The 26,297-nt window shown below is 40.4% G+C and overlaps 1 protein-coding gene across 1 annotated transcript in view; it reads left to right on the top strand.

The window, feature by feature from the left end:
- The window catches only part of LOC127376667 (melanopsin-A-like), a 63,347-nt gene that overhangs the window by 22,633 nt on the left and 14,417 nt on the right, over window positions 1–26,297 (top strand). The window contains exons 4-5 of the mRNA XM_051423783.1: window positions 22,779–22,921; window positions 25,403–25,536. Coding sequence (XP_051279743.1) covers window positions 22,779–22,921; window positions 25,403–25,536 — 277 coding nt within the window. The remainder of the gene's footprint in view (window positions 1–22,778; window positions 22,922–25,402; window positions 25,537–26,297) is intronic.

Here is a 26,297-nt window from a genome sequence, read left to right as displayed (position 1 = left end):
ATTTCTGTTTATGATTGGGGTGGTTATGTGTTTTATTTAGCTCTAGTGACTGACATATTTGTCCGGTCAACATTATTTTCAGTGACACAGAAGCTGCAGTATACGTTATAGTCTGTAAAGTTGACAACCTGACAACATCTCATCCATACAGATTTTTAAGGCTCTGGCACAAAAATCTCCCAGCATCTCTGATGCAGGCACAAATGGGATATGATGTCATTGACAGGCGACTGGTGAAACACGGCAATATCTGAATAAAATGACCAATTTCTCTTTTGAACATTGTTGGAAACATTTGGGATAATGGAAGTACTAAACTCAACTACATATATAGAACATAGAGCTAGAGTTTATAGACAGTGTAATGCAAATATGTTACTTATTATAGTTTAATCTAACCATTGGATCACTGGGAAAGTGGGAGATGTTCGCGGTAAGTCGGAGGTCTGGAATCTGACTAGTTGTGAGGATCTAAGAATAGAAAGTTTATCTCTCAACTGTTTCCTGCTGTGTAATGAGTGTTACACCACTAGCATGACTACTAACCTGTAATCATGTTTGACATGTAGATGTGGTAAATTAGAAGTATTTATGTGGCTCAGTGGGTTCAGAATTCAGAGCTCAACATCAGTCAGTCTAAAGCTGAAGCCATGTGTAAATAAACTGTCTTCGTATGAGATCTGTCAGGTTTCTGCAAACAGAACTGAAAAGATATACTATGATCTCACGGGAAATTCATACTTTTTCATTTCAGCTCACTGGTACAAAAAATGAATCAACAGACTGTGTTTATTCAGCCAGAGTTTGCAGGCAGGTCAATGAAACCCTGAACAAAACCTTAAGCAACAAAAGACTTTTCTTATATAAAACCTAGTTTTGACCATATGTATTATGGTCAGCAGTATGCATTCCGTGTGTTAACATTCTGTAATTGCCTCTTTATGGATTTTTATTTTTGGTTGTTGCGTCCATATTTGACATGCATACCCACGCATGAGTGATTCACAGGAGGCTATTCATTTACATTTCACATAAAACCTAATCTGCTGTATTTCTCACAGCTGCTCAAATCCTGTTTGCTTCTGGAGTATTATTATTTGAACACCCCCACCCACATCAGTCTCTGACTGTGACGTGACTATAACGTGTTGCTCTGTATAATTGCTGCACCATGATGGGATCGATCAATCTGCTACTGAGCTGAATCACAGCTCCTGATGCATCTCATTTCATTTTCACTGTAGTTGCTGATGACGGTTTAAATAACTGCCTCGCTCATTTAAATATTTTTTTCTGAAGTGTAATAATCCTAATAATATACTTATTAAAACTTCAATCATTTCATCAAGGGGAGGCACTCTATATTTCAGATGTGGCTATATGAAAACTGTCAGTGGTGACTTGTTTGGATGTGCCACAGTAAAAGGACATTGTTAATGTCGTTCTTAGCCAGACCTGTTAAGATATTCATGTTCCCCATTAGGTTAATTCAAGGTTTTGAGTGAAATATCTTCAGATTGCCATGGAGTTTGTTACACACATTCAAACTAAATACCTGAAAAACTACTGATATCAGCCTCAGCATTTTGTGTTTAATGCTAATTAGCAGTTTTAGCATGCATTTAGATGGTGTACATGGCAAACATCATACCTTCTAAACATGGTCAGTTTAGCATCGTCATTGTTAGTTTGTTAGCATGCTGACGATGGAATTTAACTCAAAGCCTTAGTTAGTACCTAACTAACAGAACTGGGACGGCTGTTTCCCAGTTGCTGGAAAAGTGAAAGGGGTTAACCCAGAAGACCAAGTAATAGGTCCGCCTACATTGAAGAGTACTGTTTGCGGTGGAAATGCAATACAGATTTAGGGTTTAGGTATGTATATGTAGGGGTTAGGTACAGGTTTCAAGAGTACTGTACTGAAAGTGTTTGATGGAAAAAAGGCTTAAAGAGCGAGAAAGTCCACAGGTTGCTGGGTTTGATGGATGAGTCAAACAAACACTTTCACCCACCCTGGGAACCAAAATTCATTTAAATTTTTATGTTTGATATTGTTACATTTGTGACTTGCATCATGTGACTTGTTGGTACAGTAATCAGGGGCAGATCTAGAGAAATATTCATGGCGTGTCCAGAGGGTGGCATGGATATTTGAAGTGGTGAATCTCAAACAATGACATATATCAATATTTGAACTGAAAAACAGTATTTAGTAAAGAACTAAATAGAAATATATAGTTGTTTTTTTATTTATTGTTTTATTTACAAATCTACAGACATTTTTCCAAATATACGTACTACATACTGGGGGCGGCTGTGGCTCAAAGGTAGAGCGGGTTGTCCACCAATCGGAAGGGTGTTGGTTCGATCCCGACTCCTCCCTGCGTGTCGAAGTATCCTTGAGCAAGATACTGAACCCCCCAATTGCTCCCGATGCTGTGCATGAATGAGTTAGTTTCTGTTTGATGGGCTTTGCCATTGCTGTGTGAAAGGGTGAATGTGGCTGTAGTGTAAAAGCGCTTTGAGTGGTCGGAAGACTAGAAAGGCGCTATACAAGTACAGGTCCATTTACCATTAACCATATTAATGTCATTGAACTGTCTAAAATGTGGCCATAACAGATCATTAAGGGCAGTAAGAGTAACCACGTGTTAGAAAGGCTTCTCATACAGATGTTAGAGGGAACCTTGTGCTTCTATATGAGACGTCTGGGGCCTTGACAAAGCTCCAGACCTAAACTCCATTCATCTCCACTGTATTATTGAAAACAGATATCTGTCCATACCACCAGAGGGAAAAGAGAAAATATGTAGGCTGTTGTGATTTTGGTGAACTACATCTAAACCCGTCACATATTTAAACTGGACTCAATTGTTTTGCATTTCAGTTTCCGTAGTAGAGTAAAACTTATTTAAAACAGATTTCTGCCTACTAAAAGTGAAATAAACATCTGTTTTGGGGCTTGATTAAAAAGATGACCTTGACTCAACCATAAAGATCTCCTCAGGCAGGCTGCCGAAGATTAAATATCTTCTCCTCTGGTTTTTATTAAACCATCAGTAGGAGGCTGGAGGTGTCAGTTGTTTCTTTCCACTCAGTATTGGTGAGGTTATTGATCTGTGTGAGGATCAAACACTGACCTGAATCATTCTGTTACGCCTGTTGTGTAAGAGACCATGAACACACACACGCACACACACACACACACACACACACACACACACACACACACACACACACACGTAATGTTGATGGTTGTCATGTGATGCAGCAGTGTAGTCAGCTGTGGTGTGGGAAGCTTTCAAAGGTGACTGATGAAAAGGGGACACATGTACACCATCTAAAAGCATGAAATCACACTTTTCTCTGTGGTTCCTGATAGTAAGTTTAGCTCAAAAAATAATGTGTAAACAGAATCTAAAGCATCATCTTCCCAAGCTAGTTTTATATCTGACTTTTAATATGCTTTAGCAAAAGGACACACATCCTTTTGGGAAGGGTTTATGTTTATTTTTTTAATTAATGCTCCTCTTTAGAGTCTGGTGCTGTTTGTAGATTAAATAGATGTTTATTTTTGAGAACGCTGTTGTCATGTGACAACAACCAGATCAGCTTTTCCAGGTGGTTTTGACGTCTGTCCACAGTGAAATATTGGAACAACATGTCTTTTTATCCATTTTTCACAACTGCATTACAGTAGTATAAGGAGACCTGAACCTACAAAAAACATTTAAGGTCTGTATAGCTAATTAACCCATTCATGATGTACATGGGGTTAATTTTTATATAATTCACCCACTGACATAATATTAAGTCTTAAATTCATGCAGAATTACAGTCACAGCCACTTTGAGTAATAGGTGGGTGCCAAGTGGCTGTTTTCAGTAACCAGGCTTCACTCAGGAAGACTCAGGACTGCCAAAATGGCGACGGCAAGAGCCTACCACAATGAGTTTCCCAACGGCTCAACAGGAACCTATGGGTGAGCATATACTACATCCATTTTACTTATAGTCTATGAGTAAACACAAAGTCCAGCTGAGGCTGATGGGATGTCATTAGTTATGCAGATATTTGGTCACAAACCAAATTGATAGACACATTAAAATGATGGCACAGAGGAAAAGTCAGAGGATCACCAGTTATTAATTCATGCTGAGGGGAGTATGAATCCCTGAAACACATTTTGTGCCACTTAGTAGAGGAGATATTTCACAGGAGAATGTGAAAAATTCAATTCAACAAAAGAAAATTACACATTACAGTACAATTACTCAACTGATGGAATATCTGTACAGTATTAGACTAAAAAATATGAATAACTGTCAAATAGAACATGAGTAACAAACAGTAATGGAAATACAGCATTATAGTGTCTGCCTAATTTAAAGAAGAATAAGGGGGAAATGACTGTGTGGCTGCGTGACTTTTGTGGACTTGAGAAATAGTGAGTGGGACCTCTTGGTCTCCTGGTCAATTATGTTCCAGCTCAACTTTTTTGTAGAACATATTTTAACAAAGAGCTAGATTCAGGAAAGTAGACTTGTTGAAAAGAGGTAACTGAGAACCAAAAGCTTGTTCATCCTGTAACCCTAAGACTAACCTCAACCTGTCAGACCTGAGCCCAGAACCCAAACCTGAACTTAAGATTGGACAAAATGTCCTCAGTTTACAAATATGTCCTCACTTTGGAGGTTAAACACACGCACACACATGATTTCAGCCACATCAAGCCTATGATTTGAATTTTATCCACAGATTTTCTTCACAGTTGGACTTCGTCTGATCCTGTTATACACACATCATTTGGGTGTTTGTTTATGTGTATTTGTGTCTGGATTATTGCAGGTGTGTAACTGGGACTTGGCAGATTGCCGGTACGAGCGCGGTACTATCTTTGTGAGGACCATTTGACTTTCAGGTCTCGAGGCCTCTAGTTTCACGGTGGTAAACTGGTGGTAATGTCCGAAAAACGCAGCAGCAGTATTTGTGTGTGTGGGTCTGATTTAAGCTACCTTCAGGGTGTCTTGGTAATCTGACAGTTCTGAACAGGAACAATGAAACTTCATGAAAATAAGCTTCCAGGCCCCGAAGCTGCTGACTGAATGTTAAACTGATCAGAGTTTGATCGGCTGACGTTTCTGCTCTGTCTGAAGACAATTGTCAGGATATCTGTGCAGTCATAGTAAAGTTTATTTTGTTTTTTTAGTATCCTTCTGATTCATATTCCTGGTAAAACAGCCTGAAAGACAATTATTTCTCTTATATTATGCGTGTATTATGAAATACACCGATCAGCCATAACATTATGACCAACTGCCTAATATTGTATAGGTCCCCCTTTTGCCACCAAAACAGGCTGGACCCATCGAGGGATGGACTCCACTAGACCTCTGAAGGTGTGCTGTGGTATCTGGCACCAACACGTTACCAGCAGATCCTTTAAGTCCTGTATGTGGTGAGGTGGGGCCTCCATGGATCGGACTTGTTTGTCCAGCACATCCCACAGATGCTTGATTGGATTGAGATCTGGGGAATTCAGAGGCCAAGTCAACACCTCAAACTCTTTGTTGTGTTCCTCAAACCATTCCTGAACCATTTTTGCTTTGTGGCACGGTGCATTATCCTGCTGAAAGAGGCAGCTGCCATCAGGGAATACTGTTTCCATGAAAGAGTGTACATGGACTGCAACAAGTGTGGTGGTGTAGTTGCAAATTGCAACCAACTTGCCTCACCCTCCCTTTCCAAGTATGTAGGAAAACATTTGGTGACTGAAAAATTCATGAAAAGAGTCAGTGTTTGGTTTGTCCATTCTGGGCTACTGTAGAAACATGGTTCAAAATTAGATTTTCAATGATTCTCCTGATTCATGTTCCTCCAATGTTTTCACCTGAATCTGACAGAGAAAACCACAATAGATAGAGCCCTCAAAATTACTATTATTATCACTTTGGGTTCAAGTTCAACTTCTGGAAATTTCTGCTGGTTGCCAGGCAACTGATACCTTTTAAATTGATCGCTTTCCTAACAATCACTGAGGTTTCAGAAGTATAAAGATTTGTAAAGAAAGAAAGCATGTAGTTGTGATGGTAAAGGCTACAAAAGAGATATGTATGTAGAAATGTATGTATGTATGCTATTTGAAAATGGTTATATAGCGCTCTCAAAGAATCTGTGGAAGGACAAGGACACCATTACTCCACTATATCAAATAGTTGAAAAAAGACTTCTCTGGTCTGACAATGGCTGAGAGCGCTCAAAAACTCATTTTCCAAGCGCCCAGCGGTGTTAAAAGTTGAACAGATTTCAACTTGAAGCGTTCTGAGCGCTGTGCTAAAAAAGTCTTTTCGAAACTAAACCATTTCCATCCCAGAGAGGTAGACCCACGTCTCGGCACTAAATCATCTGAAGTACCGGTAGCTTCAGGGACTGGAGGTGCTTGCATTTTCTCTCTACCATCACAACGCGCTGCTAAACTGTTGCAAGGAGGAAGCTAGTGAGAGGTCACATTATCACCTCATGTGATCACGTTGGCCCACTAGTCGTGTGACTGAATCCTGCCATGCTGTAGAGAGTGTTGTTGTACCGTGTATTAAGTGGATGTGAGGAGTTTCCGCGTGCGTGTCAATATTTTTGGCGAAGTAATTTAAATACTCGATAATGGAAATTTGCACATCGTCAAAACAACAATGACGATATTATCGCAAACGATATGTATCGCCCACGTCTAATTCCAAGCTAAGCTGGGGTTACCTGGCTGGCTGGCTGGCTGGCTGGCTGGCTGGCTCGTGGCTGCGCGGTGTGGGTCTGAGGTTGGTTGCTGCATGGTGTTGGCGTGATTTAGTAGCATCGAGTCAGTGGTCCAAATAAAATATAGGAACACTAGTAACATACTAAATATGATTGAAATTAATTTTCCAGTGTTCAGTCTAGTGTATGTCACTTTTTTTGAAAGTTACATATAGTACCTTTAACTTGCCACACCAACCGTACAGATCATTCAGCGGGTGATCTTATCAGGGTTTAGATGAACACTACATCTACAACAGCTCCTTCTGTTTGACGTACTACCTTCAGTACTTCTTATCCACTATATCTCATCTACATTTATTTGGCTGCTTCTGTTACTCCACAAATCAAGATTTTTACACACAAACATATGAAAAAGAACAAAAACAGCAGCAGAATAGTAATATTAAGCTATCAAATAAAAACAATAAAGACATATAATTCATATTTAATTCATTAATAATTACTAGAAATAGAAATTATACTTCTCTTCTGATCTCTTATCACACCGCCCCCCTTGTATATCACTGAGGGCTGATGGGAACTAGAATTGACACATCATGCTGCTTTTCTTTTTTTTTTTTTGCCTAGTTCTTATTCCTCCCATCATGCCCCTGTCGCCTCAGTCGTTTCATCTCCACTGATGGTTGATGACCTGACATCACACCAGAGCTGCTTAAACCACCAGCGCACTCACAAACAGCAACACAAACAAACAAACAGCCACACAGACAACAGTCATACTGACAGACAGCAACACAGACAAACAAACAAACAAACAGCCACACAAACCATCAGCTACACAGACAAACAGCAATTCAGACAAACAAACACACGGCCAACATTAAACACAACCATAATAGGACTGCAAGGGGCACTTTCCCAGCTGGGAACATTTTTATGTTATAGTTGCTATGATACAGAATTTCCATAGAATTAATGGTTAATTTGTGTGAAGGTAGGGACCACTTTTTTCAGACCAGGTACAAGTATTTACATTTGGGTACTTGTCGATGCCAAGTACTGATATGAGTACCTAATTAGACCATTACAAGTTTAATAATGACTTAAAAAACATTTTCATCAGGTGTTCCTCACTTTCTGACAGAACTTATTAAATGTTGATGTAAAATTGCTTAAAATATCTCCAAACTGCTGGCTCTCTGCTGGAAAGGAGAGGGGGGATGGCACGCAGCAAAGAGTCACAGGTCAGAGTTGAACCCATGGCTGCTGCAGCAAGGACGTAGCCTTGGTACATGGGACGTAGTAGTACTGCTGTACAAGTCCAGGTAGCACTAGGAAAGGTCGCTGCAGTCCTAGTAAAGACACATTGATTGTTGTGCCTAGTTGCGAGTTAAGGAGAAGAAATATTTTGTATGAAAAAATGTGTTGAATAATTAATCCAGTGGAAAAAATAATATCCTTGCCCATTCTTTTATATTTTGGAAATGAATGTTAAATATTGTTTTACTGACATTACATGAAGAACAACGAAGAACTGAATGTTTCTTTTTACCTTTACATGCATAACAAAAAACATACCAACACAGCACTCTGAGGCAAATCTGTATTTGTACACATAGGATTGATTTGGCTTGATATGAGACAACCTTGCATGATGAGCATCACCAACTTGAGAGAACCAATCATTCTAGTCCACATTTTTCTTCCTGTTTACTGACCCACCACCCACCCCCACACGGTGTGTCTGCACTGTCTGAAAAATGGCCCTCACAGACTGACGTCTTGAAATTCGTCCAACCAACAGTCAAAACTCAAAGCGGTTGACTTTCTGTTAATGGACTAAACCCCAAAACCTGCTGAAAACCTCTGTATATGGGCATTTACTAGTGTTATTGATTGATTCGGGTATGAATCTGGACATTTTAGTGCAATGTAAATATTCAAAGTCTACATATTTTGCTCTAAAAATGCATAGCAACCGTCTTCCACTCGTTGAATCCTGGCTATTGAATTTTGCTTCTGGCTGATGTGGAGGCAGGTGATAATGTGTGGCATCTTTTGTCACCAACCAATCCCTTCTCCTATAAAACCAACATCTCCACTCTGCAGACTGTGGCCTGCTACCACACAGTACCACAGACACTGGAGGGTTAGCGTTTTTCAGCTGCTAGCTTAGCTAACGTTACAACACAGTTAAACTTTTACAAATGGCTGTGAACATGCTTCTAGTGATCGTCAAAGCTTCACACTTTGTGTGTTTCCACAGCCACTTGTCCACTGTACAGTTGGGGCTTTATATTGACTCACTTCTGGAGCCAGCCTCAAGTGGCTGTTCAAGATACTACAGTCTGTTACTTCTGTATTGGCTTCATATGCGGCCACGGAGGTTGCTGTAGTTCACAAGAACAAATTCAGTAAGATGCAAAAACAGTATGACACTGCCTTGTAAGTCCAGTGGGTCTGGGAAAGGGTGGCCAATCCTCAGACATGTATTACACCCTCTTTATGGTGGATACGAACTGTTAGCATCAGGACGGAGATACAGGGTACCAGAGATCCTTTATACCTTCCAGTACCGCTCTATTAAACAAGATGGTGATAAAAGGTGTGAAATGGGTGTTATATATATAATATATAAAATTAACATACAGACGCACATAATAGACTGTCCCAGACCTGCCCCACCTGTCGGTAGTATGTACCACATACTACAAACTGCGGTTTTCTGTAGTATGTAGTAGGTGATTACGAATACTGCTTATGTTCTCTCCACCACACATGATGCCATACTCCTTACTCCACACATACATACAAAAATGCAAACACACATTACCAACACACACTCTACTTAATCTAATCTAACCTCTCCTTCTGGACTCTTCATATCATCATATACATCATTGTGTAATTGCTTTACGTTGTTGTACTTCCGTCTTGATTTGTGGTGATTGTGCCACAGGCACAAAGAGAGTTGTTGAAGGGATAACAAACAAAATGAAAATTGTCTGATCTATCGGAATCATATGCCTCTGAGCTTATCAATTCCTTTTATTGATGCCGGTGTGTTTATGTGACAGTTTAGCAAATTGCTAAAAATTTCGTCAAGCTCATACATCATGGCGGAGAGGAAGAAACTGTCCAAAGTGTGGTTTCATTTCACAAAAAAAGATGACGACAGTGATGGTTGTAAAGTCTGTAAAATGATCACTAAGGGTGAAAACAGCAACAATATGCTGAGTTCAGCCTCAGAGATAACAAAACAGCTGTGTTAATGCTGAAAAACTAGGTTTAGTTCAGTCAAACAGCAGAATGCAGGGACGCTCAGCTGTCCTCGCTGAGCTGACTCTAATACATTGCTAGCCTCGAGTTTGACAAACGCAGCTTCAGTTATAGATGATTTCATGACGTTAAATGAATTCATCAGCGGGGTGGCGGCTGGACAAACATTATGAGCTCCACTGTAATGAGAAAACCTGGAGATGAGCAATGATATTATACATGAGCTGTGGAAACTTTAATTACATCCAGAGTGATTCAGACACGGCTGCAATTACAGTGCAGAGTAATGAGCTGCAAATAGAAAAGGTACACAGTGTTACGTAGTTAAAGTAGTAATGGATTCCTGCCTGCTGTAAGCAACACTGATTCAGTGCTAAAACACTGAAACTGTATTCAGGTGATGGGTCTCTGTGGCTTTGTCTCTACGAGCGGCTCCTCTGATGTTAGTCCTTTAATTTGTTATATATTGACGGTTGCAGCTTTAAATGACTTTTCAAACTAAACATTATAAAATGTATGAAAACTAAAGAAAAAGGACACAGTGAGTTGATACTGTCCATTAAAGGAGCATTTCACCCGTGGAAACATTAATATTTATTGAAAGTGGGTTATATATGTAGTCGAAATGTAACATACATTTTGAATTTGGTGCATTTGTATAAAAGACAACAACTCCCACAATGCACAGCTCTGCAAGCCGCTCCCACTAACACTATCAAGGACTACAACAACGTGAATGTAAACCATTTATTTATAGAAATATATCAACAACAACAAAAATAAATATGTTAACAATGACAGTTATAGTTCCTCCTGAGCGTCCTCAACGTCTCGGGGCCGCAGTACTGACCATCTGGAGCTGGATATTTCTGTCGGATAGCCTGCACCACATAAGCGGGTTAAAACGACACGATGGCCTCGACCCAACTCCCGACTTCCAGAAAGGCTGTTAGGCGATATTGTCTACAAGACATTGAGCACACAGTTAGCGATACGTGGTCTCTGTGTGTAGCGTGCCACAGTAGTTAGCAATGCAACTGCAAGCTGTTTGTGCAGTAAAGAAGGAAACGTTAGTTCAACTGGCTGACGTTACGTATTAACCGGGAATAACTTTGTGATAATGCTTGAACAAATTGTGTACATACATGGCACGTTGTTATAAGACAGAAAATAGAAACACTCACTTTACAGACGTCCGTGTGTCCGTAGGCGCACAGCGAGAGCACAGGCACCAGCAGTCCGCCCCAGCTCGAGCCAGTCTGGGCTCCTCGTCCGCGACAGGCAGGTCCTCTGCCTCGGCTGCAGAAGCCTCAGCCGCCTCCGGTTCAGGCTCAGCTGCTGCTCGCTATATTGCGGCTCATAAAGGTAGCCACGAACATCTGATTCAACCATCATACTTTCGAAATTTCTTCCATATTAGATTGATTACCATAGTCGTAATGTCTGGCTCGACAGCGCCTCCGCTTAGCTTCCAAACAAGATGGCGGTTATATTTTTTAGTTTCTGCAGGTGAAGTCCCACCCACTGATCTGTAATAGGTCTGTAGCGTGAGTGAAAAAAAAGTGAGGAAGTAGTGTTTGTAGTAGCGATATGAGACTTCCTGCTTCCAATGACGAAAACGATTTTTACATCATTGGAAGCAGGAAGTGCAACACTAAAATCTGTATTTCTCCCCTCTCAGGGAAAGTGAGGGAATGATGCACGACCATTCAAAAATATGACTGGGGTTCTAATGATACAAAGCTTAATGCAAATGGGTGAAGTGTCCCTTTAAATAACAATGGCAGCTGCTTAAAGACTTAAACATAAATGCTGTGGGCATCAGTTCTATCAGAACTAGAGAGTATCTGCATTGAAAGAAGAGCAAAGAACGGCACTGAAGATTCTTCTCAACTGAAAAGATGTTTTTTGCTCCCAACTGGCCTCAGTAAGAGTTTGACTGTATTTGAAACCTCCCATTAGCAGTATGTACTAAATTGGCCAAAATGTAGCCTGTAGTATGCAGTATGCAAACAAAAGCAAAATCTGCAGCATGCCAAAAATACCTGCAGGTTGGACTGATTTTGAAAAAATCTAACCTGAACGATCACAAGTCTTTTAAAAGGTGAATTTAGTTTCTATCTATTTTATAGATAGTTAAAGGGCGGCTCAGAGGCAGAGCAGGTCGTTCCTTAATCGGAAGGTTGTGGGTTTGATCCCCGGCTCCTGGTGCCACATGTCGAAGTATCCTTGAGCAAGATACGGAATCCCAAATTGCTCCTGATGCCGTGCATCAGTGTGTGAATGTGTATGAATGAGTTAGTTTCTGTCCGATGGACTTTGCCATCACTGAGTGAATGTGTGTGAAAGGGTGAATGTGGCATATAGTGTAAAAGCGCTTTGAGTGGTCAGAAGACTAGAAAGGCGCTATACAAGTACAGGTCCATTTACCATTTACACGAAAGAAGGGAGGGCATGCAACAAAGGGCCACAGGATGGAATCGATCCATGGCCACTGCAGTAAGGACTGAGCCTTGGTACATGAGTACACCAGGTGAGCTATTGGGGTGCCTCAATTTGCTTATGAGAACTTTTGAGGCGAGAAATCAATGGTGCAGAGTGAAAGTGGGCAGTTTTAAGAAAAGTGATGGCAAATCCAAAATATGCTCCAACGTTTTCAGAGTTGAGAAGCTCCACAAGTGTCTACGGAGAGAAACCAGTCTTGCCCCACAGGCACGCCGACCACTGCGGCCAACACAGCAGACAACGTCAGCAAAAATGAGAAAGTACAGCCCCACAACTGTAACTTTTAATTTTCATACAGCTACAGTTACTCTGTCATTACATTTTTGAGCTCCAACGAGCTCCAACGCATGTTAAATTTGCAGTGAAATCTCAGGTAAATGTTCATCTTTGGGAAAATCACAAAAATCCACAATTATTTGAACTCTTTTTTTAGAGCTTTATTAGATGCTGCACTGACAGCTTTTCAGTCAAGGCGTTGGTGTCTGTCACTTCCTTTCATTTTCAAAGTAACTTCAGAAAAAAATACTGATTTTTAAAATGTATTAAACAAAATCAACATGTTCAGAACTCATTTACATGCATTGCATTTCTTTCCAACATAGTTCATTACGCATACATCCATTTCTCTGTGACATCTGAAACAGAAATTAAAGATTTAATTGCCAGCAGGATCTGTTGATATTTGAAAGTGAAACAGTAAAGCAGGTGTTAATTTCCATCAGCTGATGAGTTTCAGTTAATTAAATATCATATAGAACACACACCCTGCAGGTCAACCTGCTCTACACATTGACCTTCTACCGATGCAGCAGGTGTGTTTTGAAGCTCTTTTCAATCACACTTCTTCTTCAAGGACCAGTGTGTAGGATTTAGTAGTGTCTAGCCGTGTAGCTGCAAATCTTTTGCTTCACCCTCCCCTTCCAAGGACGATGGAGAAAGTACAGTGGCTGTGAACAAAACAAACGGCCCTATCTAGAGCCAGTGTTTGCTTTGTCTATTCTGGGCTACTGTAGAAACACTGCGGTTCAACATGGCTGACTCCATGGAAGGCGACCCGCCTTGTCTGTAGTAACCTTTTAGTATTATTTGCATGCTAATAATGATTAGCTCTTGTTAACGTCCAGTTTTATGTACAGAGACCTGCTGCCAATTACATGAAAACAATGAATTTATAGACGAGTAAATCGGACTGACATTTTTAAAATCCTTCTAAACACGTTCTTCTGCCTGTTTCCATCCCCCCTTGCCAACAATATTTCATGCACTCCATCAGACATCACTCAGTGGTCACATGGTTGTTCACCTCACAGGCCTGTCATAGTCCTGAAGGACTCACATGATGGACTGAAGTGAACCATTGCCACCCAGTGACAGCCGACATGCATCCATCAGCATCATTCTGGCTTCTGTGTTTCCTTCAGTGCTGAAATGACCTTTAACGTCACTACCTCTCTCTGAATTCTCACATAACAAGAAGAAAACATCATCCCAGGTCAGCAGGGTCGGTCCTGTTCCAAAGACCTGCAGTTAGAGGTCCCAGTGTCCTACAGTACTGTACTTTATTACAGCTTAGCATTCAGGAGCACTCGTCAGCTGGAACATAACTAAATACATTTACTAGTGCTGTCAAACGATTAAAATATTAAATCGCGATTAATCGCATTAATGTCATAGTTAACTCGCAATTAATTGCACATTTTTATCTATTCTAAATGTCCCTTGATTTCTTTTGGGCGGCTGTGGTTCAGAGGTAGAGCGGGTCGTTGCTTAATCGGAAGGTTGTGGGTTCGATCCCCGGCTCCTGATGCCACATGTCAAAGCATCCTTGAGCAAGATACTGAATCCCAAATTGCTCCTGATGCTGTGCATCAGTGTGTGAATGTGTATGAATGAGTTAGTTTCTGTTCGATGGACTTTGCCATCACTGAGTGAATGTGTATGAAAGGGTGAATGTGGCACATAGTGTAAAAGCGCTTTGAGTGGTCTGAAGACTAGAAAGGTGCTGTACAGGTCTATTTACCTTTACCATTTTTGTCCCATTATTTTTTCTCATTTTAATGCTCTTATCAACATGGAAAAGTGGATCGGCTTGCTTTGTGCAAATGTTGTTTTATTGAAACAACATTGGCCTATACTGTAGTGTTCAATTTCACACTAACATTCACACTTGGAGCAAATAATCTCTCACGCCATGTAACACTGTCCATCACGTTGGATGCAATGCGAATAATATTAGCTCGACCCTCGTCCTCCACAACGTTAACAGGCCTACATGCAGTAACCACCCATTTAGCTATGGCTGCAGTAAGTTTGTTCTTAGTTGTGGTATCCATGTGCTTCTGTCTGAAGTCATCCATTGTCGCCTGGCTTTGATGAGGGGGCGGAGAATTCGCATCAGCTGTATGTTTGGCCATCAAGTGGTATTTCAGACTGGACGTGCTGTGATGATAGCTCAGTTCACAACCACAAAACACACAGATCACTTTGGTCTTGTCAATGGAACCATTTGGCAACTTTTTAAAAGTAAACTTTCCATTCCAGGGCTCCAGACTAACTTGTTGCATTGGTTGCACTGGTGCGCCTAACTTTTTTTTTTAGGTGCACCAGCACAAAATGTAGGTGCACCCACATTTTTCATTACATTGCCTTTAACGCCACAAGGTCACCTTTTTATCGCTCTCCATAACTTTCATATAATGTGAATGATTTTTAAACAAGAATAAGGTGTAGAGAAATGCTTGTCTTTATTTGAAGCACAATTATATATAAAAAGAAAAATAAAGTAATTAAAGTGCTTCACTGAGCTGAAATTGAACATTTCAAACTCAAACACTAAGCAAAATAAAACATTTCCAAATAAAGGTGCTTGTGCTTAAAGTGCCTTACTGAACTGAAATTGAACATTTCAAACTCAAACATTTCAAGTAAAATAATTATTAATGATAATAATAATGATTACTAGTAATGGCATTTCTCACTATATACAGAATTTTTACAAAGCAAACAATCAGTAGAACAATGGAGAAAATAATCACTAGATGAATCCGTAATGAAAATAATCATTAGTTGCAGTCTGATACAAATTAGTTGAAAATGAGCTCCACCTCAACCAACTACAACAGTAAAACCTGCTTTTACATTAATGCACATTTACATAGTAATCTAATGGTATCATATAGAGTACTACAACAGTCACACTTTACTTGTCATATTTCCAGACCATTTTTTGTAGAAAAACATATCAGACACACATTGTTCCAAGCAGACTAATTGTATATATGTCTGGAGGGGATCTGTAAAATTATATTTAAGAGGGAAATAAAGCTTGTAACAGGTGAAAGTAGAATCACTTTTGCGGCAGGACATTTCAGACCAAAAGAATACTGCTGACAATAATTCTTCAAATATTCATCAGTTCTCCGTTTAAATGTGTTACAATTAGTAACTGACAAGCAGAAGAAAAGCAGAGGAGAGTAGAGAGACGTGGCGACATCTGTTGGGATGTGAGGATGGGGGCAAACAGACTGGTTGTCCCTGAGTCAAACGCAGCGGTGGTGGGCGAAGCAGAAATGCTGAATCTTTCGTGACAGGCCATGCTCCTCTCAATGTGTGAGTTAATGTGGTGACAGATCTCTGACCTCGCAGCAAAACACCAAATGAAACACTCGCTGCTGACGAGATGGAAATTATTTAGATAATGATGCTCAGAAATAGCCACAGACTGTAGGAACATATATGTATGTGTAAATATGCATACAAACTTGTTTTTAATGAATGTGATGCACTGATGTTAGTGCCATGCTGCCTATTCCAGTCCTTCGTCACCCATTTCAGTAATCCTCCCGCAGTTTTATGTCCTACATTTGTCCCAGAGGAGATGTACGTTTGGATACAAAGCACTTGTTTCCTATTAAGCAGCAGCTCCCACAGCAACAGAGTATTGAAGTTAGAGTTGAAGTGTGTTCCCTCTGTTTTTGCTTTCCACCAACAGCTGAGGTAAATATCTGGTTCTTTAGCTGCTGAATGCTCCACTGTGTTCACCAACTAGTCTCCAACTGTGTCTGTCTGCTGTTTGCTGCTGAGCAGGTAGTGTACAGAGGCTTTTCACAGCTTTGTCTCTGAAAACGACACTATAAGAGTGCTGAGATTGGCGTGTTGAAGTTGAAACCTTATTATTAATTTCACTGGAATTGTTGCGCTAAAGCAGTGGTTCGAAGGATTGCCAAAGCTTCACAAGGCTTCTTGATTTAAAGGGGTGTAAGAACACGTATACACATTATGGCCTTGTCAAAAAAAGAGGCCTATTAAATTGTTACGGTAGGTAAAAATAGAAAAATCTATAGAATACAGACAGAGAAATGAAAACTCATCTCTGATGCAGTATGCAAGTACCTCATTTCATTTCTGAGCGGGTAAGCTAACCCAGAGAGCTTATCCGCTCAGATCTGCTCTGTGTTTGTAAGTTCACCAGGATGCCGGCATGCTTTAATAAACTCCCAACACCACAGCAAACCTGAACTGGACTTGAATGATTTTTCTTCAACCAATGTTTGGGTTCATTGTTTAGTTTATCTGTTGTTCTGTAGACTACTGTTTTTGTTATGCATTGAATATAATATGAAATATCCATAAAATATGTGACATTGAGCCATATGTCACCAAACTCACTTCCTTGTTTCTAGTTGTGAAGTTGCAGACCACACAGACATGTCGTCTCACATTTACCCTCCAAGCAGTGTGATTTTATTTTCACTGAAAAAAGTTGCCTTCGATCTTTTATTAATCATACAAAAAACATGATAATAATAATAATGATGATAATAATCATCGTCATCATCACCACAACTATTTTTGCAATTTTCACTTTCTCTAGCAATTTCATTGCACAAAAATGCCTCAAATCATTGCATTGTATCACAATTTTTTTCCTCTTTTTTTCAGCAGGCATTCTCAGATGAAATAGTAGGGTAATCACAGGTGTTGCCATTAATACTAATTAAGGCTTCATTCCATTTAGTGTAGCAGAGCCTTTCCAGTGAGCCAACATGCACAATAGCAGCACCCTGACTTTGACCTTAATGGAACAGAACCCTAATCAGTATGACTGGAAAAAGATGCATGATAACTATCGGGGCAGATAAATCATCAGCTGATAATGAAAAATGTATATCATTATGGGAAAAAAAATCCATATCGTGCATCTCTACACCGCATTCCAAATTATTATGCAATTATATTTTTCTCAGATTTTCCTAAATAGTCGATGCAAATGAGTCAGTATAATTTTCAAGTCATCAACCGTTAGAGTATAATTCAAATTTTATTGAACAAATCTCCTAATGATAACAGATTTTTTTTTTTTTTTTTAAATAAACTCAAAATGCACTGTTCCAAATTATTATGCAGAACAGAGATCAAAACATTTTAAAGGTTGTAAAGAGAACTAAAATGGTAATTTGTTGAATTTGCAGCATCAGGAGATCATGTTTACAGAAATCAAAAGCTATTTCAATCCAAAAAAATCTTAACAGGCCAAGTTACATGTTAACATAGGACCCCTTCTTTGATATTGCCTTCACAATCTTGCATCCATTGAACTTGTGAGTTGTTGGAGAGTTTCTGCTTGAATATCTTTGCAGGATGTCAGAACAGCCTCCCAGAGCTGCTGTTTTGATGTGAACTGCCTCCCACCCTCATAGATCTTTTGCTTGAGGATTCTCCAAAGGTTCTCAATAGGGTTGAGGTCAGGGGAAGATGGGGGCCACACCATGAGTTTCTCTTCTTTTATGCCCATAGCAGCCAATGACACAGAGGTATTCTTTGCAGCATGAGATGGTGCATTGTCATGTATGAAGATAATTTTGCTACGGAAGGCACGGTTCTTCTTTTTGTACCACAGAAGAAAGTGGTCAGTCAGAAACTGAATCCCCATGATTCCAGCCCAAAACATGATCCCGCCACCTCCTTGCTGACGTCGCAGCCTTGTTGGGACATGGTGGCCATTCACCAACCATCCACTACTCCATCCATCTGGACCATCCAGGGTTGCACGGCACTCATCACTAAACAACACGGTTTGAAAATTAGTCTTCATGTATTTCTGAGCCCACTGCAACCGTTTCTGCTTGTGAGCATTGTTTAGGGGTGGCCGAATAATAGGTTTATGCACACTTGCAAAGCTCTGGAGGATCCTACACCTTGAGGTTTGTGGGACTCCAGAGGCACCAGCGGCTTCAAATACCTGTTTGCTGCTTTTCAATGGCATTTTAGCAGCTGCTCTCCAAATCCTACGAATTTGTCTGGCAGAAACCTTCCTCATTATGCCTTTATCTGCACGAACCCGTCTGTGCTCTGAATCAGACACAAATCTCTTCACAGTACGATGATCACGCTTAAGTTTTCTTGAAATATCCAATGTTTTCATACCTTGTCCAAGGTATTGCACTATTTCACGCTTTTTGGCAGCAGAGAGATCCTTTTTCTTTCCCATATTGCTTGAAACCTGTGGCCTGCTTAATAATGTGGAACATCCTTCATAAGTAGTTTTCCTTTGATTGGGCTCACCTGGCAAACTAATTATCACAGGTGTCTGAGATTGATTTAAATGATCCAAAGAGCCCTGAGACACAATACCATCCATGAGTTTAACTGAAAAACTAAAAATTAAAAGTTTATGACACTTAAATCCAATGTGCATAATAATTTGGAATGCGGCGTATTGGTAAATATTGAAAAAGGTCTATTCTCTGCTCAGGACACCATGACTCCACTGTATCTTTACATAGCTAATAGTCCTTTTTTAATTAACCTCTAAGAAAAATCTGAGGTGAAATTAGGCTTTATTCGTACAGCCTCTGCGTTATTTATCACAAACAAGCGACTGTACAGCCAACATGACTGAAGGCTTCAAGAAAATTCACACTGAATCAAAGTGTGAGTTTCAGTTCTGATTAAAAATGACTGCTGCTGATTCAAGCTGTAAAGGTGCATTCAGATGGATGTGTGGCCCTGAGGCAGCATGTTTGTTTGTTTGTCACAATGTCTGACTCCATCAATGTCACCGCGTCCTTCACTCGTTCCTCTTTCTTTACGCTGACTGTTGTTTGGAGCTCTGAGCAGTTTAATGCACATTTAGACCAAAGCGGACTGCATGTGACTTCTCGTTTTATGGGTCACTGCAGGAGACGTGAAGCATCAGCATCATGTACCGGATCCACATGGATTGTGATCTCTGATTGGCTGGATGGTGTGTTAAACTGTTTCACGCACAAATGGTTTGCCTCGAGTTTAATCACACTTGGCCTGAACTTTTTTAACCAAACTCTATAACTATGGCAACGTGCTGAAACAACTCAGAAACATTTACATCACATGAATTAAAGTGTCCGAGAGTTCTGCATTACATTCTCTCTCCCTTTCCTGTCTATCATCAGCGTTCTCCTGTCAATAAAGGCAATAAAGGCCCCAGAAAATAAAGTTTTATTTATTTGATTCACTGCTTTGTTCTAGCCAACACCAGTCCTCTCTTCATTCAGTCTTGAGCTTTCTCGACCATCGTGGCACTCTCTCTGTCTTTAAAGTGTAAGCGCCCGATCACACAGAGATGCACCGCTACAGGTATGGACACTTCAAAAACACCTTGACACCTTGAGCGTCAGGGAAAAAACAGCTGGTGTGCCTGTGGAGCGGAGCTGCATGCGCAACCGGCGATCAGATATGATGATGGAAAATACATGGATGTATCAAAATGCTTGATTTGATTAGCTGTCTGGGCCAATTGTTAAATTGATGTGCACTTAAAAGTTTTTAAAATATTTTAATGTTTGTGCAAGTCTTAAAAAAACGCCCTGAATGGTGCAAGAAAGGAGCGCACACTCTCAAGCGGGGAGCCTTGTTATAATGGAGATGCAAATCCCTGCCATCAAACTGAGGCGAGCCAAGCCAGCACATGTGAATGGAAAAGGGCTACTGGTGTGCCAGACTCCATAGTGTTTTTATTACAGCTTCAGTTTCTTCAGGTTCTAAGTGAAATTAAACTGCTCTGACTGACCTCAGTCCCTGATGAACTAGATAGAAAACCTATGAAGCGTTCAAGTCAAGACGATGTTAATTAACACCTTGGAGTCTCAAAGTTAAATTTGATCTATCTATTTGGTAAAATGTATTTGGATGTCCTAATACTGGAAGATGAGGATGTGACTAACTGTGAGCTGATTTTACTGCTGCTGCTGGTGGTGTGCATACCAGTTGTAATCCTGCAAACTGTACAGTTAATGTCTGTGTCTTATGTCATTATTTTTCCAGCGGGAAAAGTTCAGTCATTCAGTCTCAAAACAAAATGGATCAGCTGGTTTTCTGTGAATGACTTCACTGTATAAACTGTGCACACAAGGTCAGTTAACAGTAAAATGCCTGTGTCGTGTCCGAAAATTTACATAATTAATGAATGCATCCAGCGGTGTATAATGAGAATGCACAGTGGGAGTTTCTGCCATCGAGCAGGAGGAAACACAAACACAACACCCATAATGGGATGCTTCTGCCTGCGCAATCTGCATGTGTTACTGCGTTTTTTTTTTTTTTGTTTGTTTGTTTTTCCCTAAATTTAACTATATGCCCACTCCCTACACCCTATATCCAGATGTAAATATGTAACCACAGACAATATCCCACTGGAATAATTCTAGATAATATAGTATGGAAAAATATCGGGCACTGAACTGCAGATAAACTTAGGTAGGATGTTGGAGAGAGACAGGTAAAGTTAGAGTCTACTGCTATGCCAAGTTCTATCGAATCTTTCAAATATTTTTATGAAAACTTGTTTGCTCTCATTCAAATCAAACTGGTCGCTCCTCTGACTGACCTCCATCTTTGATTAGCTGTGCCTGATATTTCTGCTGGCAGGGGAGTAATTTATGCCGTTAACATGGCAACTGGGAGACGGGATAAAGAGATCTGAGACACGACAGAGAGAGGGAGCTCAGGGCTCGGTAATTTGAAACAGTGATGTACGGTAGATATTATTCTTTCAAAAGGAATTAAGGTGATTGGTGATTAGCGAGGTCTAGCGACGTGATGGTTTTTCACCACGTGGAATAATAATGTAATCGATATGAAGGACTTTTTAATCTCTACTTATACTTTCATGTCTCTTCAGCAAATGCCCTAAAGCAATGATTAGTCTTTCATGGCAGCAAGTTTAAAACAGCAGCTGAATATTTTTTCTCCTCTGAAAGATTCAAAATTGTAAAATCAACTGGCTGGATCTCACTGCACTAAACTGCTGTAAACGCCTGAATATGCTCCAGCCTCTGGCGTATATAATTATATAAGTAATAATTAATACATCAATGTTTTGGACACTTCATACACAACATCTCCACAGTACTGTAAAGATTTCTATGTAGTTGATCTCAGTCCTGCTCCTGAGAATGAAACCTGTGGATCTCAGTGACCAGTACTCCGACGCCACCATTGCAACAAATGTGCATTTACATTTTTAGCTCCTTCTGGTAAGGCTCTAAGAATAAAGAATAAAATCTGTGTTTTTTCATATAGTGATGTTCTTTTGCCCCTGAACTGAGTCATTTCATATTGAGTAACTGCCGATAACAAGTAATTTTCCTCATTTTAAAGTTAAAATTAAAGATGCTGGAAGTGAACTTTGGGGTACTCCTGGCAACAGACGTGCCACACATCACTTCATCATAGTTAATAATTATGCATTTCAGTGAGGACTTCAGAGACTCCAGTCTGCAAATCTGTTTAATTGATAAACTACAGAAGTGTAGAGTAATATTAAGCTTCCTTAGCCCACAGCTGGTGCCTGTTCTCGGCTGTTCACCCCAGGGGTTCAGTGGAGTACCAGGGGTTTAAGGCAAGCGTAAATAATGTGGATCTGTCTGTGCGTCACTGTTGACAGACACACAGTCTGCAAATCCACACATTTCACTGATGAACAACAGAAGTGCTGCGTGGTGAGCCCACGGCCAGTGGCTGCAGCTGGCTGTGGACCCCTGTCCACACACACACACGGGAGGACAGCTGAGAACAGGCACTGCTGTGGGCAAGGGCCTCTCCTTCCCTAGGTAGTGAAGGAGATGAGGTTGATGACATAGGACCAGAACTAATACCAGGATGTCCAGTCTGAGTAATGGGTTTGAAGGTTTATCAGACGCTGTACAGTGGTTCATAATTCATAGTCACATTTGCATGTAATTTCCTGTTTTGTCTTCCAGGCGGCGATGGTGCCCAAGGCCTCGTACCCCTTTCCCACCGTGGATGTGCCCGTCCACGCCCACTACACCATCGGCTCCGTCATCCTTGCCATTGGCATCACCGGCATGATCGGGAACTTCCTGGTCTTATACGCCTTTTGCAAGTAGGATAACTTCCTGTGCCCAAGTATAGTTGTGCTCTGTCTCTGATCCTTATTCTGCGTTCAGGCAACCCGGTCTCACCCCCATTTCGTCAAATATTGCTGCTTGGTCCTTCAAAATATGACGCCGTAGGTACATCCTGTTATCATTTCTGGACGCACCTGCCATCAAAGTCAGGTGATGTAGTATAAAGAGCGATAAAGTTACATATTTCTTATTTCTAACTTGACCGAGGTTCCCTGAGCGTGAAGTTTGGAGTTAGAACATGTTGGATAATACACAGTACTTGCCATATGGTCACATGTACACACAGATATGCTTAAGTGCTCTAACAAAGGACACGGAGATAATCCGTGTTGTAGATGATAGACTTTTATTCTGGAAGTGATGGAAAGCCAGTGAAGGGATGCTAAAGCTGTGGTGGTGTGTTTAAGAGCCGAGCAGCTGCATGTTGGACCAATTGCAGACTATTTAGTGCTGAATATAGAGAGTTAATCCATACAGGATGAAATTAAGACATGGATAATTTCTTCCAGGTCAGCAATGGTTTGATTTTAGAGATTCTTCTCACGCACATGATGTAAACTGATAATTATAAGATACAATAATGTAGAAAATGATGAGAAAGTTTCGACAGTCTTTCTCTGTAATCCCATAAAATGTTTTTGAAATGTTTGAAAGGCTGACAGGTTGACGTCAGTCTGCACAAACTGAAACAATTTGGTTTTATCCCTTCCTGTTGTTGAAGTAAAAATAATCCACAAATGGGAGAATGATCAGGTTTTGTCGTGGCTGTGTGGTGGACGGAGATTTTGTTCTTACCTGGGGAGGAAACACTGGTGTGATGTGCTGGGCTCAGAGTTGAGCTGTAAAGTGCTTTTGAGACTGAGGTTTAATCTCCTGCTGTGATAAGCAGAAGAGGAGGACCTGTGTGTGTGTCTGTCCGTCCTCCGGCTATAATGAGTCATCATGGCCGTCTGGTTTTTATCGACCCCACACTGAGTCTTTTATCTTCCGTCGCTACCCAGAAAAGTCTTTCTCTGAAACCAGAGCGACATGTCTACTCGACTCTTTTGATGAAACTTTAGCACTTAAGATGAGTTCGACCCACATATTGATTGGACCATTTATGGGGCAGATATTGATCTTTCATTAAAGTCAGACCTGCTCCATGATGGGGGTTCCATTGATTAAATGTTACATTTAGAATTGAAGCAGCACTAAAAGATTTTTCCATGTCGGCTTTTCCTCATCCTCTAAAGCAGACTCTGAAGTGTTGTAGTAGGAGTCAGGAACCCCCTGATTCCGGCTGCCACTCACCTGTAAGGAACATCAACTTCCTGCTCGTCAACCTAAAGCTGAATGTGAAAACCACTGCACTTCTCTTATTCAAAATAAGCTTTTATTGAAGAAAATATGTTGTCAAAGCCAAAAGTTGTAGAGTGCAGAACAAACTAAAGTTTGGGCCCAAATCACATGTTGAGCTCAGTTCAGACGTGACAAAACAGCTGTAGAAGGTTGTGAACTGTTATCTCAGCTCGACTCAACTCAACTCAGCTTGTCAAATCTCCTTTCAGAACTAACATAATGCCTGCCGCCTATTTCAAGTCAGCCGGTTGAAATGATTTTGGACAGGGAAAATGTACTGAAAGTTTTCATCGTTTCATCAATAAGATGGAACAGTAGCAAATAACTCACAGTCACTATCCTCATTTTATATTTTAGGACACTACAAATTATATCCAGAACATAAGTAGAGAGAGCCTTTCAGACAAAGGTTGTCAGAGTGTTGCAGACTAGCACATTGCAAGTAGTTGCAAGTTTCAACTCGTCTCGTTGTCGAATCTTTGGTCTGAACTTTGCTTTAGATCTCATTCATCCAGAATTTAAAGATAGTTTAAAGTTAGTGTTACAGTTGAGAGCTGCTGTTCCTTCCTCTTTATTGAGGAAAACCGACTGTGTGACCTGTGACTGTGAGTTTTATTTTGTTTTGTGCTGATGAAGTTTCCATGAAAAGGCTTGAATAAACCGGGTGTTCAAATCAGCAAAAACTGGAATGTCAATTTAAATTTTGATGTGTTTTTGATTTTCTTGAAAAACAATGTATAAAATATAGTTATTTTGTTGTGGGCGGGACATTTCTGGGCATCACCCAGCAGCTCAACCAGCAACTCAGACCCAGGCAGCAGGTCAGGAGTTATGGATGCACAATGAGCTGCAGGTCTGTGTGGCAGTGGCTGCATTCAAATCCAGAAATATGTAATCTTCCTGCAGGGTTGTGCAGAGGGATTAACTGCTTTGTATGAACTGATATTGTCTAGCTAGTTATATGTATGACACAACCATAAAAATTAATTCACTTTTAATCAAAAGTGAACCAGATCTTTGGGTAAAAAACTGTGTGTGTGTGTGTGTGTGTGTGTGTGTGTGTGTGTGTGTGTGTGTGTGTGTGTGTGTGTGTGTGTGTGTGTGTGTGTGTTCAGGAGTCGCAGCCTGAGGACGCCAGCCAACATGTTCATCATTAACTTGGCGATCACAGACCTGCTGATGTGTGTAACACAGACGCCAATCTTCTTTATCACCAGCATGCACACGAGGTGGATCTTCGGAGAGAAAGGTACCTGAAGGCATCACTGACAAACACTTTCAGTAAATATTTTGTCGCTTCTGTTTTCTGTTATCATCATGTGGTAGGGGAGAACAGGGTTGGTTGTCACAATTCTACTTTGATTTGAATCCTTCAAAATATTATCCTTAATATATTCCCTTTTCAAAAAAACGTAAGTAAGTGTCAGGTAGGAATGACGTAACCTTACTCTCCTTAAGCTTATTCTGTTCAAAAGCTCTTGGGACAACCATCCTACCATCCAACAACCATCATGGGGTTTGTAGTCACCAAGCAGCAACCTCCATGGCTGCAAATGAAGCCACAGAAGTGCCAAAAACTGCACTTCCTCTAACAGCCCCTCACGGCTGGCTCCAGTGAATTTCCATAAGGCCCCATATTAAAGTGTTACAGCCTGGTATAAAATCTGTTGTGGTCTGTCCGTGACAACTATACAGGGGGTCAGTTTTTCACTCACTATCACTCACTGACAACCAACCCCAAAGAGAATATGATGAGCATCACCCACTAGCGACATGTTGTTGCCTTACTAAAATATAACCCTCCCTTCGTACTGTCTAAAGACAGTAGTTGGTATTGGATAGTAAAGGAACATTTAATGGGTTAAAACATGTAAAAACATTATTGTGGTTCTTAAAAGGAATAAATGAAAGGACTTTGTAGCACTGAGTATGGAACATTTGCAGAAGAAATTAAAGTTTACTAAAGAAATATAAATTCCCTGAAAGGTAAATTGGATGTGTTATGATCCT

This window comes from Dicentrarchus labrax, unplaced genomic scaffold (assembly GCF_905237075.1).
Source record: "Dicentrarchus labrax unplaced genomic scaffold, dlabrax2021, whole genome shotgun sequence".
NCBI lineage: Eukaryota > Metazoa > Chordata > Actinopteri > Moronidae > Dicentrarchus > Dicentrarchus labrax.
Note: the sequence above shows the minus strand (reverse complement) of the source record. Positions and strands in the feature narration are given on the sequence as shown.